At 41.1% G+C, this 14,571-nt stretch overlaps 1 protein-coding gene across 2 annotated transcripts in view; it reads right to left on the minus strand.

Moving 5' to 3' along the window:
* Positions 1-13,980, minus strand: part of tapt1.L (transmembrane anterior posterior transformation 1 L homeolog) — a 52,323-nt gene extending 38,343 nt beyond the window's left edge. Inside the window, exons 1-2 of one of the 2 annotated variants that reach the window (XM_018228839.2) lie at positions 13,745-13,980; positions 1,442-1,572 (exon numbers count right to left, since the gene is read on the minus strand). In XM_018228839.2, coding sequence (XP_018084328.1) covers positions 1,442-1,572; positions 13,745-13,880 — 267 coding nt within the window. In that variant the 5' untranslated portion in view covers positions 13,881-13,980. The remainder of the gene's footprint in view (positions 1-1,441; positions 1,573-13,744) is intronic. The other variant, XM_018228827.2, reaches the window with a different exon arrangement.
* Between the last annotated feature and the right edge of the window lie 591 nt (positions 13,981-14,571).

A 14,571-nucleotide genomic window follows, 5' to 3' on the forward strand; every position in this document is an offset into this window, starting at 1 on the left:
GGTAAATGGTTTGGTTTATTGCTAATTCCAGAAGCACTGGATATAAAGTTATCAGCTGTACTTTTGGGCACTTTTTTCACAAGTACTTACACTTAGAGGGTTATTTATGAAGGTTCCAGTTGTGTTTTTCACGAAAATTTTAGTTTTTTGGTCAAAATTCACATTTTCTGGTTTAAAAAAAAAAAACTAAGATTTATTAAACCCCAACCCTGGAAATACCTTGAATCTGAAAATGCACCATATAAAATCTGTCAAGGTCATGTAGGAGTCAATGGCAGAGGTCCCTTGAACCATTTTAAGAAGTTAAAAGCCTCCACCATGTTCCGAGTTTTGACCGAAATTTAAATAATTCAAGCGATTCAAGTTTTTTCCCGCGAAAAACTTGACTGACTCGCAGAACCGAGTTTTTCCATTCAAGTTTTTTCTTAAAGGGAACCTATCGCAAAAAAATTAAAAAATGTTATACAAGCTTTCTAAATACGATCACTTAAAGGGATACTGTCATGGGAAAAAACATTTTTTTCAAAATCAATCGGTTAATAGTGCAGCTCCAGCAGAATTTTGCGCTTTAATCCATTTCTCAAAAGAGCAAACAGATTTTTTTTATATTCAATTTTGAAATCGGACATGGGGCTAGACATATTGTCAATTTCCCAGCTGCCCCAAGTCATGTGACTTTTGCTCTGATAAACTTCAATCACTCTTTACTGCTGTACTGTAAGTTGGAGTGATATCACCCCTCTCCTTCCCCCCCCCAGCAGCCAAACAAAACAACAATGGGAAGGTAACCAGATAACAGCTCCCTAACACAAGGTAACAGCTGCCTAGTAGATCTAAGAACAACACTCAATAGTAAAAACCCATGTCCCACTGAGACACATTCAGTTACATTGTTAAGGAAAAACAGCAGCCTGCCAGAAAGCATTTCTCTCCTAAAGTGCAGGCACAAGTCACATGACCAGGGGCAGCTGGGAAATTGACAAAATGTCTAGCCCCGTGTCAGATTTCAAAATTGAGTATAAAAAAATCTGTTCGCTCTTTTGAGAAATGGATTTCAGTGCAGAATTCTGCTGGAGTACCACTATTAACTGATGCGTTTTAAAAAAAACATGTTTTCCGATGACAGGATCCCTTTAAATATTACAGAAACTATGCAGAATATATAATTAATTGTATTTAGAACGTTTCTTATTTCAGTGTGATGCCGTTTATATTAAATTTTTAGTTTTGCGATAGTTCCCCTTTAAATAAGATACCATTTAAATTGTTGAGAGTTCATTCGAGGGATAAATAACAAACACTTAACCTGTGATAAATAACCCCCTTGATGATTGTTTTTGTAGCTGGTTTTGTATAAAATACCGCTGGCATATATGGTTTGGATATACACATATAAATGGAAGGCTATAGACAGATACATGTTATCCAGGGCTATACAAACCTTCTCCAGCTCTCTGGGTATTCGCAGGCACGTGTACACTTTCTCTCTTCTTTCTTTGTATTTTGCTTCATTATTTTCAAGAAAATATCCCCTTGTTAGCTCCGCACTGATGAATCTCAGCAAGGAAAGATCTGCTCGAAATAAAGGTTTTTTTAGGAGGATGAAATAAGCAGGAACCAAATAATGTTTAAGCTCAATACATTCACAAATCTGTCTTATACAGTAACCTAGAATACAGTGTAGTTTGTTACCTTCCTACCCATTGGCTAGCATATGTTTTTTTTCAAAGTGCCCTTTGGAACTAAAGTCTAAAATAGAATAATGCTAGAAACGCTGTATTTTGTATACTAAACATAAACTTACTGCACCAGAAGTCCAATTAAACAAATGATTTATGTTGGCCGCAGGGGGGTGACATCTTGTACCTTTGTTAAACATTTTCGCAAGAGCATGCACATGCTCAGTGTGGCCTGGGCTGCTGTTGGAAGGGTTAAGTTTAGGGATTGTCATAAATTATCAAAACAGCACAAGTCAAATATCTGCAATAGAAACCAATACAGGAAGACTGATTAATAATCAGAATATACAGACTACACTGGGTCTGCGGATACAAGTCTCTACACAGTAGTCGGCTGCTTTATAGGGAAACAAACAAAGCTGCTCAAGGTCAGGGAAGGCGGGGGCTCCCCCTGTCGTTTGAAAGTATGATTGTTTCCCTGCAGAACAGTTAGGGACCGTCTGACATTTCCTATAAAAACAGTACAGATTTTTTAATTAAAGTATATTGGAGATAGATCTCTTTACATGCCCTTTAACCCCCTAAAGCAATCCCTCTTTAGGGTAAGGGCACACAGGCAGATCCGGGAAGATTAGTCACCCCGGCGACAAATCTCCTCTTCAGGGTGACAATTTCCCTGAACTGCCTTCCCGCCAGCTATAATGAAAAATCGCCAGCGGAATGGCACTCGCGGCAATTTGTTTTCCAAAGTCACCCAAAGTTTCCTTGTGATCAAATTTATGTATTTAGTTTACATATATACATAAATGCATACAAAGTAGCTAGGCTGCATGGTTAGGCTGTGTCTCCACTATGCATCACTTATGATTACAGGGGTGCAACAAATTGAAAGTTACACAGAAAGAACAGGCCAAACATGGGAACCCGCAGAGATATTAACATATTTAGACACTATATAGACACTGCTTTTATACAGGTCATGGAACTCCGAGGTAACTTCTAATATCCTCATATTTTGCAACAGGGGGTACTTTATTTATTATAATACACAAGTTTCGTGAGTCATGTGATTCATGAAATTACATCACTAAGATCAGATTATAACCGATGACATCACGAAGCACCGTTTATAAGAATATCATTTATAGGATACTCATGGGGCTTTTGTGTAATATAGTATAATATATATATATATATATTTATATATATATATATATTTTTTTTTTTTTTTTTTAATTTATACTCAGCACTCCATTCTACATATATGACAAAAGTCCCAATTTAAATTTCTCAGGGGATCTGGGAAAATGTAAAATCAGGGAAATGTATCATGCATTATATATTGTCAAAACCACAGACAAAGTGTCAAATGTGGGAAAATTTAAGATTAGGGAATGTAGAATTTCAATGTAAGAGGAAATGAGATTCAGGAACAATGCCTGTGTGTAGTAATAGATGTTACTAAATAACCTAATAGACATTCGGATACACTGGTTGTACATTGTACACTGGTTGTACAAACTTCCGCAGGCTGGCACATCCTATCAGGGTCATGTCCTTGAATTTGTCCATGTGAAAAAACCAAATGTCTCTCTGTTAAAGGAGTTATTCATCTTTAAATTAACTTTTAGTATGATGTAGTGATATTCTGAGACAATTTGCAACTGGTTTTCATTCTTTATTATTTCTGGTTTTTGAGTTATTTAGCTTTTTATTCAGAAGCTCTCTAGTTTGCCATTTCTGCAATCTGGTTGCTATGGTCCAAATTACCCTAGCAACCATGCATTGATTTGAATAAGAGCCTTCAATATGAATAGGAGAGGATCTGAATAGAAAGATAAGGAATAAAAAGTAGAAATAAAAGTACATTTGCAGCCTTACAGAGCATTTGTTTTTAGATGGGGTCAGTGACCCCCATTCGAAAGCTGGCAAGATTAAGAACAGAAGTTTACTAATGTGAGGTCTACTTTTAGTGATGTTGTCCTATAATTATCTACAACCATATAAGCATTGTTAGCATTTTGTTCCGTGGAAAATATTACTTAAATATTATATGTATTTATGAGAGAATTTATATTGCTATATTTAACAAACCTATATTTCTTACGTAACCTTAACATAAATATCTGAATGCAAATAATGAAACAGGAGGTTGCTATCGGCGGTTTGTTGACAGTGTCTACTCATCACCAACTAAAGGTCTACTGGTAAATCCTGATCTATCTTTTGAGCACCCCTGATTTAGAAGAACAAGGCAAACAATTTAAAAACGATAAAAAATATCTTTATAAATTTCTAGTAGGGGGTACATTATGCATTATAATTATATTTTGTGGGGGTGTCGGAAGGGGTGGTTGGAGTAGAAATTTTGGTCGCCGGCTTAAATTTTGGTCGCCGGCGTCCGTTTTGGGCGTGCCGGCGTCCATTTCGGACGCGCGGCGTCAAATTCTGCCGCGCTGCGTCACATTCCGACGTGCTGCGGGGGCCCCTGTTATAAACGGCGCGTTGACGTCAAAACGTGCCGTTTATAAGGATATAATTTACAGTCTAGTCCCATAGGGAAATGACCAGACTGTAGATTATATAAGAATACATCATGGATCTAGTTTGTTAATCTATTTTTGCAGTACGTTTCACTTTATTATCCAAATTGCCTGCTGGAGATGCGGCACTTGGATGTGGCATTAACAGCAATTTATAGTGATGGCATTGCACATCTGGTAGTGACAGCCATTTATTGTGCTTTGATTCATGCCAATAAAAGAATTAGGCCTAAAATGGGATAAGTTTTTAGTTGGCTCGAGTACATCACTGAAGTCTGCAATGTGATTATGCTCCGGCTGATCAACAGGGAGAGCAGAGCGGCTCTCAAGGTGACCCAGACATATTTGCAAGGATACACAAATTTCTGCGTGATCTGTAACAGAAAAAACGTGATTGCTTACTACTGTGTATAATAGGAACATTTAATAGATAACAAAGGGCACAGTTTACTAAATCCTCATTCTTCAGACTTTGCAAATACACCCGAGTGGGAGCTGCCGCACTGTTTGCCTTGGCAGAGGTAAGCCTGTTATGTATTCAGCATGTGACATGTTCTATTGCTGCTTATGAAAAGGACATAATGGCCAAGGTAAGCAATACACAAACCCTGTCATCATTTGTATGAAGGTAATAAGCAGAAATATGCAGATATGGGACCGGTTAGTCAAAATACTCGGGGACCTGGGGTTTTCCGGTTAGCAGATTTATCAAGGGTCGAATTTCCCATAAACTTGAAATTTGACCTAACGAAATGTATTATTATCCAAGTTATTTTATTTATTATTATCTAAGTTTTTAAATGTGGGTGAATAGGACTGACCTGAAAACTCGAAATGAATTTGAATCAAATTCGATTTGAGTTTTAAAAACTCGGAGTTTTTTCTCCAAAAAAAACCTTAAAAGAACCTTCAAAGAAGGAAGGCTGCAAACAATTACAAATTGATCCCTGGACGTCTCCCATTGACTTAAAGTAGAATTAAACCCTAAAAATAAACAGGACTAAAAATAACATTTTATACACTGAGCTTATTGCACCAGCCTAAAGTTTCAGCTTGTCAATAGCAGCAATGATCCAGGACTTCAAACTTGTCACAGGGGGTCACCATCTTGGAAAGTGTCTGTGACACTCACATGCTCAGTGGGCTCTGAGCAGCTGTTGAGAAGCTAAACTTAGGGCTCGTCACTAATTATCCAGCAGAAAATGAGGTTGGTCTGTAATATAAGCGGATGCTACAGGGCTGATTATTAAACTCTGATGCTAACTGCACTGGTTTCTGTGCTGCCATGTAGTAATTATCTGTATTAATTACTAATCAGCCTTATATGGTGACATTTCTATTCTATGTGTACTCTATATTGTGAGTGGGTCCCTAAGCTCAGTAAGTGACAGCAGCACAGAGCATGTGCAGTGAATCAGCAGAAAAGAAGATGGGGAGCTACTGGGGCATCTTTGGAGACACAGATCTTTACTGCTAAAGGGCTGTGGTTGCCTTGGGCTGGAACAGAAACACAAAACATAATGTAATGTACAACATTTCTAGCTACTAGGAAAGTTTCCTTGTCCTTTAAACAGTTGACATTGAGTTTCTGGATAACGGATCCCATATCTGTATATTAAAGGCACATAGAATGCTATATTTTGATAACTGTGTGTTCATGTGGTTTACATGTAGGCATTATTCAGGTGCTTCCTGTGTGTTGTCCAACATCAGGGATGGGGGTATATTTATCATAGGATAAGAAAATCACCAAGCTCTTATGAGAGCTGAAATGTTCCAATGTAGAAAAGAGCATGCCCCCAATTGAATGTGTTCATTAAAGGGGTTGTTCACCTTTGAGTTAACTTTTAATATGATGTAGAGAGTGATATTATGGAGATAATTTTCAGTTGGTTTTAATTTTTTATTATTTGTGGTATTGGAGTTATTTCTATTCAATTCCAGCTAACTGGTTACTAGGGCCCAAATTCCTCTAGCAACCATGCATCGAAGTGAATAAGAGACTGGAATATGAATAGGAGAGGCCTGAAAAGAAAGATGAGTTGTAAATAGTAGCAAAAAAAATATTTGTGCTGCCTTACAAAGCATTTGTTTTTTAGATGGGCAATTTGAAAGTTGGAAAGAGTAAGAGGATGAAGGCAAATAATTAAAAAACCTGTTAAAAGTACATCATGAAATGAAATCTTGCTTAGAATTGTCCATTCTATTACATACTAAAAGGGAATTCACCCCTTTAACTTGCACTGTATGGATTTTAATGCAAAGCTAGCTCTTCTTCCATGAATTAAGAATTCATAACGATGTTACAGCTCAGCACTGCAAATAAACCCCCAAATGTTGAAAAGCAGTGAAACACATTCTGATGAATTGCTTTCATAAATGTCAGGTGAGTGGATGCATTTCAGGCTTACAAAAAAAACTGTCCAAACCATATTTTGGTCCTTTTCAGGATCAGTAGAAAGCTTCCTGGGCTTCGCACAGCTGTTATGGCAATGGCTCTTCAGGGAGGTGAGATTGCAGGGAATTAGGGCATTTTTATTGTTTTTGCAGCTATTATAGACTGAAACCGGGACCAGAGTTACCCCAGTTCTGCACAGCCCACGGGCCGGTGGTTGAGGACCCCTGTACTAGACAAATTTAATTGTGAAGTTACTAACTTTGCACCAGTAGGGCTCGGGTTGTAAGCCTGCTTCCTAATCCCTTCACAGGGAAGGGAGCTTTATGTATTCTTAGGCATGAACATTAGTGACGTATGGGCCGGCCAGGTACCCGTGGGTTCAGGCTGACCTGGCTGCACCTCTTTTGGTCATGGGCAAGTTTAGTTTGAGCTCTTCTGCCTGCACTTCCTGCCCTCGACCTTAGACTGCTGGTTGACAACTTCCTGTTTTATAGGCTTGTGCCTGCCCCGCCTCTTTTGTGACATCATTGGCGTGGCAGGTCTATAAATGGAGGGGGTTCAGCGGGTGCGGGTTCAGCAAGTGCGGGTCCAGCCAAGTTTTTCTCGACCCACATATCACTAATTCACATTATTTACGAACTCAAGACATTGGTCACTGTTTTTCGAAAATGTTCGTGACTTTCGGGTCATGCGAAAACGAAGGTCTGCATCCAAAGTGTAACGAAGAAAAGAAGATGGCTGCCGTGAACTGCGAAGGACAGAATCTGCACCCGAGGGGTAAGTAAAAAGTATGGGGCATTTCCCCAGGTACCACCTAGGCTGGGGGGGAGGGTCTACAAAGGGTAGGTGTTTTTTATGTTACGGGTTTGTTTCTCCTTTAAGGTTTACAATAGTAGTACAGGTATGGGACCTATTATCCAGAATTCTCAGGACCTAAGGCTTTCCGGATAACGGATCTTTCTGTAATTTGGATCTTCATACCTTAAATCTAATAGAAATCATGAAAACATTAAATAAATCCAATGGACTGGTTCTGCTTCCAATAAGGAATAATTATATCTTAATTTGGATCATGTCAAGCTACTGTTTTATTATTATTACAGAGAAAAAGGAAATCATTTTTAAACATTTGGATTATTTGGATAAAATGGAGTCTATGGAAGATGGCCATTCCGTACTTCGGAACTTTCTGGATATCGGGTTTCCGGATAACACATCCCATACCTGTATACTGGTATCAAATATGTAAAAAAGTATTTGTATATTCGGTCAATTATCCTGCAAGCTGCTCTCTGTCTCAGCTGGCTCATAGAGACTACCTAGCTTTAGGTACAATATGAATAAAACAGATACTAAACTGAGAATGTATTTTAAAGGGTTTGTTCATCTTTGAAATAACTTTTAGTATGATGTAAAGAGGGATATTCATTTTTTATTATTTAAGGATTTTGAGTTATTTAGCTTTTTATTCAGCAGCTCTTCAATTTGCATTTAAAGCAATCTGGTAGCTAGGGTCACAATTACCCTAGAAACCATGCAATGATTTGAATAAGAGACTGGAATATGAATAGGAGAGGGGCTGAATAGAGCGGTGAGTAATAAAAAGTTTATTAATAATAAACTTTCTACATCATTTGCTTTTTAGAAGGGGTCAGCGACGCCTATTTGAAGGCTGGAAAGAGTCAGAAGAAAAAGTCAAATAATGCTAAAACTATAAAAAAAAAATAATGAAAACAAATTAAAAAGTTGTACTAAAAGTTACCTTAAAGGATATAAAATATGCACCCAATCAGCCCATAACAGGTCCACTCTTTCTCCTATTTGAGCAAATAAGGCGGCCACCAGAACTAAGTAGTTAAAACCTGTACGGCTAATAAGCGAAGCAAACAGAAACGGGTGACTTTCACGTGTGCTTTGGCAGAGAACTCGGGCTCAGGAGCATGGAAAATATACAATGAGCTGCATTGAACAGAGATTTTTGTTCCATGCTCTTCAGCAGGTTCATGAACTAATCCAACAGATCCACTAATGGGCTCTTCTACAGGAGTACTGCAAGTACTGGGAACTTACCCTTAAAGTGACAGTGCAGTGTATACACGTAAGTATATTTACTTGTTAATGTACAGTGCATTTTGCCCAGCTCCCAGGGCAGTGCTTAAAGGTGGCCATAAATGCACAGATAATAATAATTGTTTAAAACTATTTTTGTGTTTGCCAGCTGACTGTCGGAGAAGACTTGGACATCTGTCGGCTCATAGATTGGGAGCCACTGAACATTGGCCACTGTTATTGTTGATTTTCAGATACAGGTGAAATCCTATTGCTTCTACTTGTTTATCCGACGATTGAACTCGAACACGTCTGTATTGGAAATACAGGAAAGATGGTAATTGTTACATCTATGGCCACCTTTACACCTCACAAGCTCTGCCTGTAATTTGCTTATCTACTGGGAACGGAAGTCAATAGCCTGCATGTAGAGTGGCACCGAGACATTTCCATGTTTGTTTAGTCCAGCCTGCTTTGCATAGGCTCATGTTTTATTGTGGATATATTTGCTACATGCTTACAGCCATCAGGAAAATACCGTGTCACGTCAGCACTGCTGACATGATACTCCACAATGCAGACAGAAAGAAATATTTGCTTCTCTGCCTGATGCCAACAGAAGGTACTAAACTGCAAAAATTACAGTAAACCAGTATTTCAGCCACCCTCCTCCTTTTAGTTTATTAGATATAGACGGCTGCAGTAAGAGAACCAGCTCCTACATAGCTTGCTTCAGGCACAACAGGGCTGCGATACAGAAGCAGTCAGTATAGAAGGAGACTGGAGCAGTACATCAGCATCAACTTGTTTTATGGTGTGTCTCTTGCAACACAATGGGGTATATTCATCAAAGAGTGAAGTTAAAAATGAAGTTCCGCCACTAGAGTGAAATTCCGCCACTCTCCATTCATTTCTATGGGATTTTTATAGGCGTATTTATCAAAGGGTGAACTTTCACTTTCACCCATTGATAAATACGCCTTTCAAAATCCCATAGAAATGAATTGAGAGCTGCGGAATTTCACTCTAGTGGCGGAACTTCACTCTTTGATAAATTTACCCCTTTCAGCTTTGCAACACTTTATTTTTTGATGCTACTGTTCCTTTAAGCCTTTCATACTGTGTCATTTAAAGGAGAACTAAACCCTAAAAATGAATATGGCTAAAAATGCCATATTTTATACACTGAACTTGTTGCAGCAGCCTAAAGTTTCAGCTTGTCAATAGCAGCAATGATCCAAGACTTCAAACTTGTCACAGGGGGTCACCATCTTGGAAAGTGTCTGCGACACTCACATGCTCAGTGGGCTCTGAGCAGCTGTTGAGAAGCTAAGCTTAAGGGTCGTCGCAAATTATCAACAGAAAATGAGATTGGTCTGTAATAAGTGGATTCTACAGGGCTGATTATTAAATTCTGATGCTAATTGCACTGGTTTCTGTGCCGCCATGTAGTAATTATCTGTATTAATTACTAATCCGCCTTATACTGTGACACTTCTATTCTATGTGTACTGTATATTGTGAGTGGGCCCCTGAGCTCAGTAAGTGAAAGCAGCACAGAGCATGTGCAGTAAATCAGCAGAAAAGAAGATGGGGAGCTACTGGGGCATCTTTGGAGACACAGATCTTTAATGCTAAAGGGCTGTGGTTGCCTTGTGCTGGTTCAAAAGCCCAAAACATAATGTACAACAGCTACTTCTTTATTTAGGCTTTAGTTCTCCTTTAACAATGAGTCATGCATGAAGATTTGCATTGATTAGTGAACACAAAAAAACAAAACAAACATGACAATTAAGGTTGTCAGAACAGGACTGCATCAGCTCCTTGATGCAGTCCTCATCCCAACGGGATTTTCAAACCTGCCCAATTGACAGATAGCTGATTTTTGGCTAAATATTGGTTAGTCAGGCCCCCCCCCCCAGAGGGCCCTTATACAAGGGCCAATACACTGCTAACTTGGTTCAACTGAAGCTTTTAGGGTAGATTTAGTCGCCTGGCGACTAATCGCATCTTCTTCTGGGCGACAATCTCCCCGATCTGTCTTCCCCTAACTTCCTGCCGGCTATAATAAAAAATCGCCAGTGGTATGGCACTTGCGGTGCTTCGTTTTTCCAAAGCCGACTGAAGTTGCCTCACGAGGAATCTTCGGGCGACTTCGGAAAACTAAGCGCCAGCGACTAAATCTCCCCGCGTGCCCTTACCCTTATCGGCCCATGCATGATCACCTTTAGGCTACTTGTATAAGGAGCAGTGGAATCATTTGATATCATTGGTAGTACTATTTATAATTGCACTTTAGTCTATGGAATGATTGTACTGCCCCAAGCCCAGTGTGACTGACAGAACTGCTTCTCCCTGCTCAGCCATGTCAGAGTGTCCAGAACTGTAGATAAATCTGACCCAGGGATGTCTTAGAGGGCAAATTTAAAAATGAAGAATAGCAGGACTTGCAGGATTTGTTACGGACACTTTCCAATCACTGTATAGGTTTTAGTACATAATGTGCACTACCATGGCCGATTTCAGATAAACCTCTGAGAGGGTGAGAAATATATGACCTAGCTGATGCACCCCGTTGAAGAAGAATGCTTCCCATTCCATTTACTGCCATCATCATCTCCCTGCTTCTCAATTTCTAAATTCCATGATATTCTTGCTGACCTAGATTACCTTTAGAGCTAGTCCACACGGGGAGATAGCGACGCGTTTGCGGCGACAAAGCGCCGCGACAGTCGCCGCGACCGGCGCAGGCGACAGTTTTGTATGGGCGCCTATGTAAAAACGCCTGTGCTAACCACACGAGGCGATGCGCTTTTCAACAGTCGCCTGAAAATGCCTCGCCAGGCTTTTTCAGGCGACTGTTGAAAAGCGCATCGCCTCGTGTGGTTAGCACAGGCGTTTTTACATAGGCGCCCATACAAAACTGTCGCCTGCGCCGGTCGCGGCGACTGTCGCGGCGCTTTGTCGCCGCGACCGCAAACGCGTCGCTATCTCCCCGTGTGGACTAGCCCTTACAAGCGGGAGAAACATGAGGGCTTCTTCTCTCTGCCTGACCTAATGCAGTCTGCAAATGGTGCAGAATTATAAGGAAATAAGGGAAATTTCCCAACAGCTTGGCATCACATGAACTCATAGCACTACATCAAAGCACAGCTAGTAACAATGTTCAGTCTACAGGTCACATGAAATGCTCCATGTTTGATGGATGACTGCATTGGACAACAGGCACCCAGCAGTGTTGTTCTTAACAAGTCAAACAAAGGACTAATGAATCATATGATCCCATGTCTATTCACACTGCACAGACAGCCCCCCCCCCCTGAAATATGGAGCTTCGGGAGAAAAATTTCAAGAAAGGAAAGACGAACGTTAAGTAAGCTTTATCAGAAAGGTCTATATAAATAAACCAGTAAACCCTCAAAGTAATGCTGCTATGAGTCCTCTGTCAAAAGAAACACCACATTTCTTTCCTTCTATTGTGTACACTTGGGCTTCTGTTTTAGACTTACTGTTTTCAGCATAAACCTCCAGGGCTAGGGCTTGAGCATGCTCAGTTTGATCCTCTCCCCCTCCCTCCTCCGTGCTGTAATCTGAGCCCAGAGCTCAGAGCGAGCAGGGAAGATACTCAGGCAGGAAGTGCTATCCTAAACAAACAGAGAGAACTTCTACAGCTGTTTAATTAGGTATGATAAAGCATTCCGCAGAATAACTATAGTGTTATAGCTTGCACTATTGTGGCTAATTTATTGGCAATAAACTGCTTCAGTAGCTTTACTTCTCCTTTAAGGCATGGATCATCACTCTATATGGGGTTTGGTTATTTGAAGTAGGCACAACAGACCTGTACCTACGGTATATAAACGCTAGCAGAATTACAAGTGCACCAGCAGAGTCCAGGGGATTACCATACACACTACCAGTCACATTCAGGGGCAAATCCCAGTATTCTGCCACCCGACCTCAAAATCACGCTGGTGGCAAAATACCTTTTCAAAACAAATTGAGATTCAACTACTTATTTGGAATGCCATACGCTTTGACTACATTCCCTTTGCTGCTATACGACACACTTCTTATAAGACAGAGGTTCCCAAACTGTCACTTTCTCATTTGCTGATAAACATACGCTGGCAGATGAGAGAAAGTGAAGAGGAGCTGAAGTTGTATGGATCAACTAACCAAGATCTATGGTACCAGTGGTGCAGTTTCACTTTCTTGCCCAACCCCCGCCTGTTTTACAGGTCATTTCTGCCCCCCTTTTAAATAAGGGTGAATGTTGACTGGCTGCACCTGAAAATTTATTATAAGAGTTATTTTACAATCTGTTTATAGATATTAAACTTGTTATAAAGTAAGGACGGGGGGTAAGGGTGGGCAGATAAAATGTTGAGGTCTGAACCCAAGAAGTATAACAACCTCCATTAGAATTTGATTACAAAACTGGCAAACGCCTTAATGTGCCAAGGAAAATTACAGGGGGAACCCCGTCATGGAAGTGGATCAAATTGTACCTTTCTCTTTAGTATGTTTGTTAGACAAATGAAAAAGAATGACATGGGGTCAGTTAATGGATGCCAAAAGAGAGAGTCAGTAGGGACACTCCTATATGTCACTAGAAGTGATACCCTGGGGGAGGTGGGCTTGTCCCAGGGGGAATGATCCAATTCTGAACTGCTGTCACTGGGACCTGCAATGGAACATAAGCTGTAGGACCCTGACAGATGGATATAAATGTAACAACATTACACTGCATTATATCATGTCCTTTGTGATATGATCAGTCCCACCAGTTACCCCTGTTAGTGTGGGAGGGGCTGCACATGTCCTCTAGTCTGAAGTACCCCAACATTCACACTGACCCTTCCCAAACACTCTACTGCCCTCAGCACCTGCCCCGCCGACACCCAGGACTTTACTGCACAAGTCTGCTGGCCTGGATGTGAACACCTGCCACTCGCTACTGTGTGTATTACACGGACTGACACAACTCCCCAGCTACAAGATCTCCCAGCATCCCCCGCCAGCCTCGGTTTGGAAGCGGTGTAACTCCGCCTCAGATGTTCGCAGTGCCTTACCTGACAAGCTCCGCTTTTTCGCCTCTTCTCGGTTCCCGTCGCTCGGCTCATAGAAGCCCAGGGTCTCCGCTGTTGTACGTTTGCCCCCATCCTCCTCATTTTCCTCCCCGCTCATAGCCGCCGCCGTATCCGCCATCCCCACCCCCGGCGGCCACCCCAACTGCACCGAGCTCTTCTCACCAGACACCACGCGTCATCAGCCGTGGCCTCCGACTATTTATTTTTTACCTGAGCAGAGAAGCAGCAGAGCGATGACAGCGTTTAGCACTGGGGCGGGTCGTTCTGTGCGCGGCAGCCATCTTGGATAAGGGCAGTAAGCCCAAAACGTCACTATCAATTGTGTTGCAGGGTTGCTGCCAAGTTGGCCGATTTATAGCCCATTTGGCCTACAAATGTAAAGCTCAGGCGGGATTTGAGAGTACAAACTAGCCAATGTATGGATGTAAGGATTTGGTCTACGTTTTAGGCCTTTTGCTGGTTTGTACTATGGAATACAATTAGGGTTGCCACCTTTTCTGGAAAAAAATACCAGTCTTCCTATATTCTTGCCATTTTTTCCTATTAATATTGGTATGAAGCATCATTTTTACCAACCAGGCCGCATTGGTGGAAGTACCGGGGGAGCGGGGGGTGCGAGCGGGCCAGTGCGCCACTGAAAATGCGGGCCATATGGAGGGAGGGTGGGGCCCGGCTGCGCGTCACGCACCAGGGCCCGCCCCCCTCTACTGACAGGCCAGTAAAAGCTAAATACAATGTTTAGAGAAACAAGGTGCCCCAGAATATATTGTAAATATCTCACCAAGTAGTAGATGTGGTGCACCAGCCCC

The sequence above is a fragment of the Xenopus laevis genome, chromosome 1L (assembly GCF_017654675.1).
Source record: "Xenopus laevis strain J_2021 chromosome 1L, Xenopus_laevis_v10.1, whole genome shotgun sequence".
In the NCBI taxonomy this organism is placed as follows: domain Eukaryota; kingdom Metazoa; phylum Chordata; class Amphibia; order Anura; family Pipidae; genus Xenopus; species Xenopus laevis.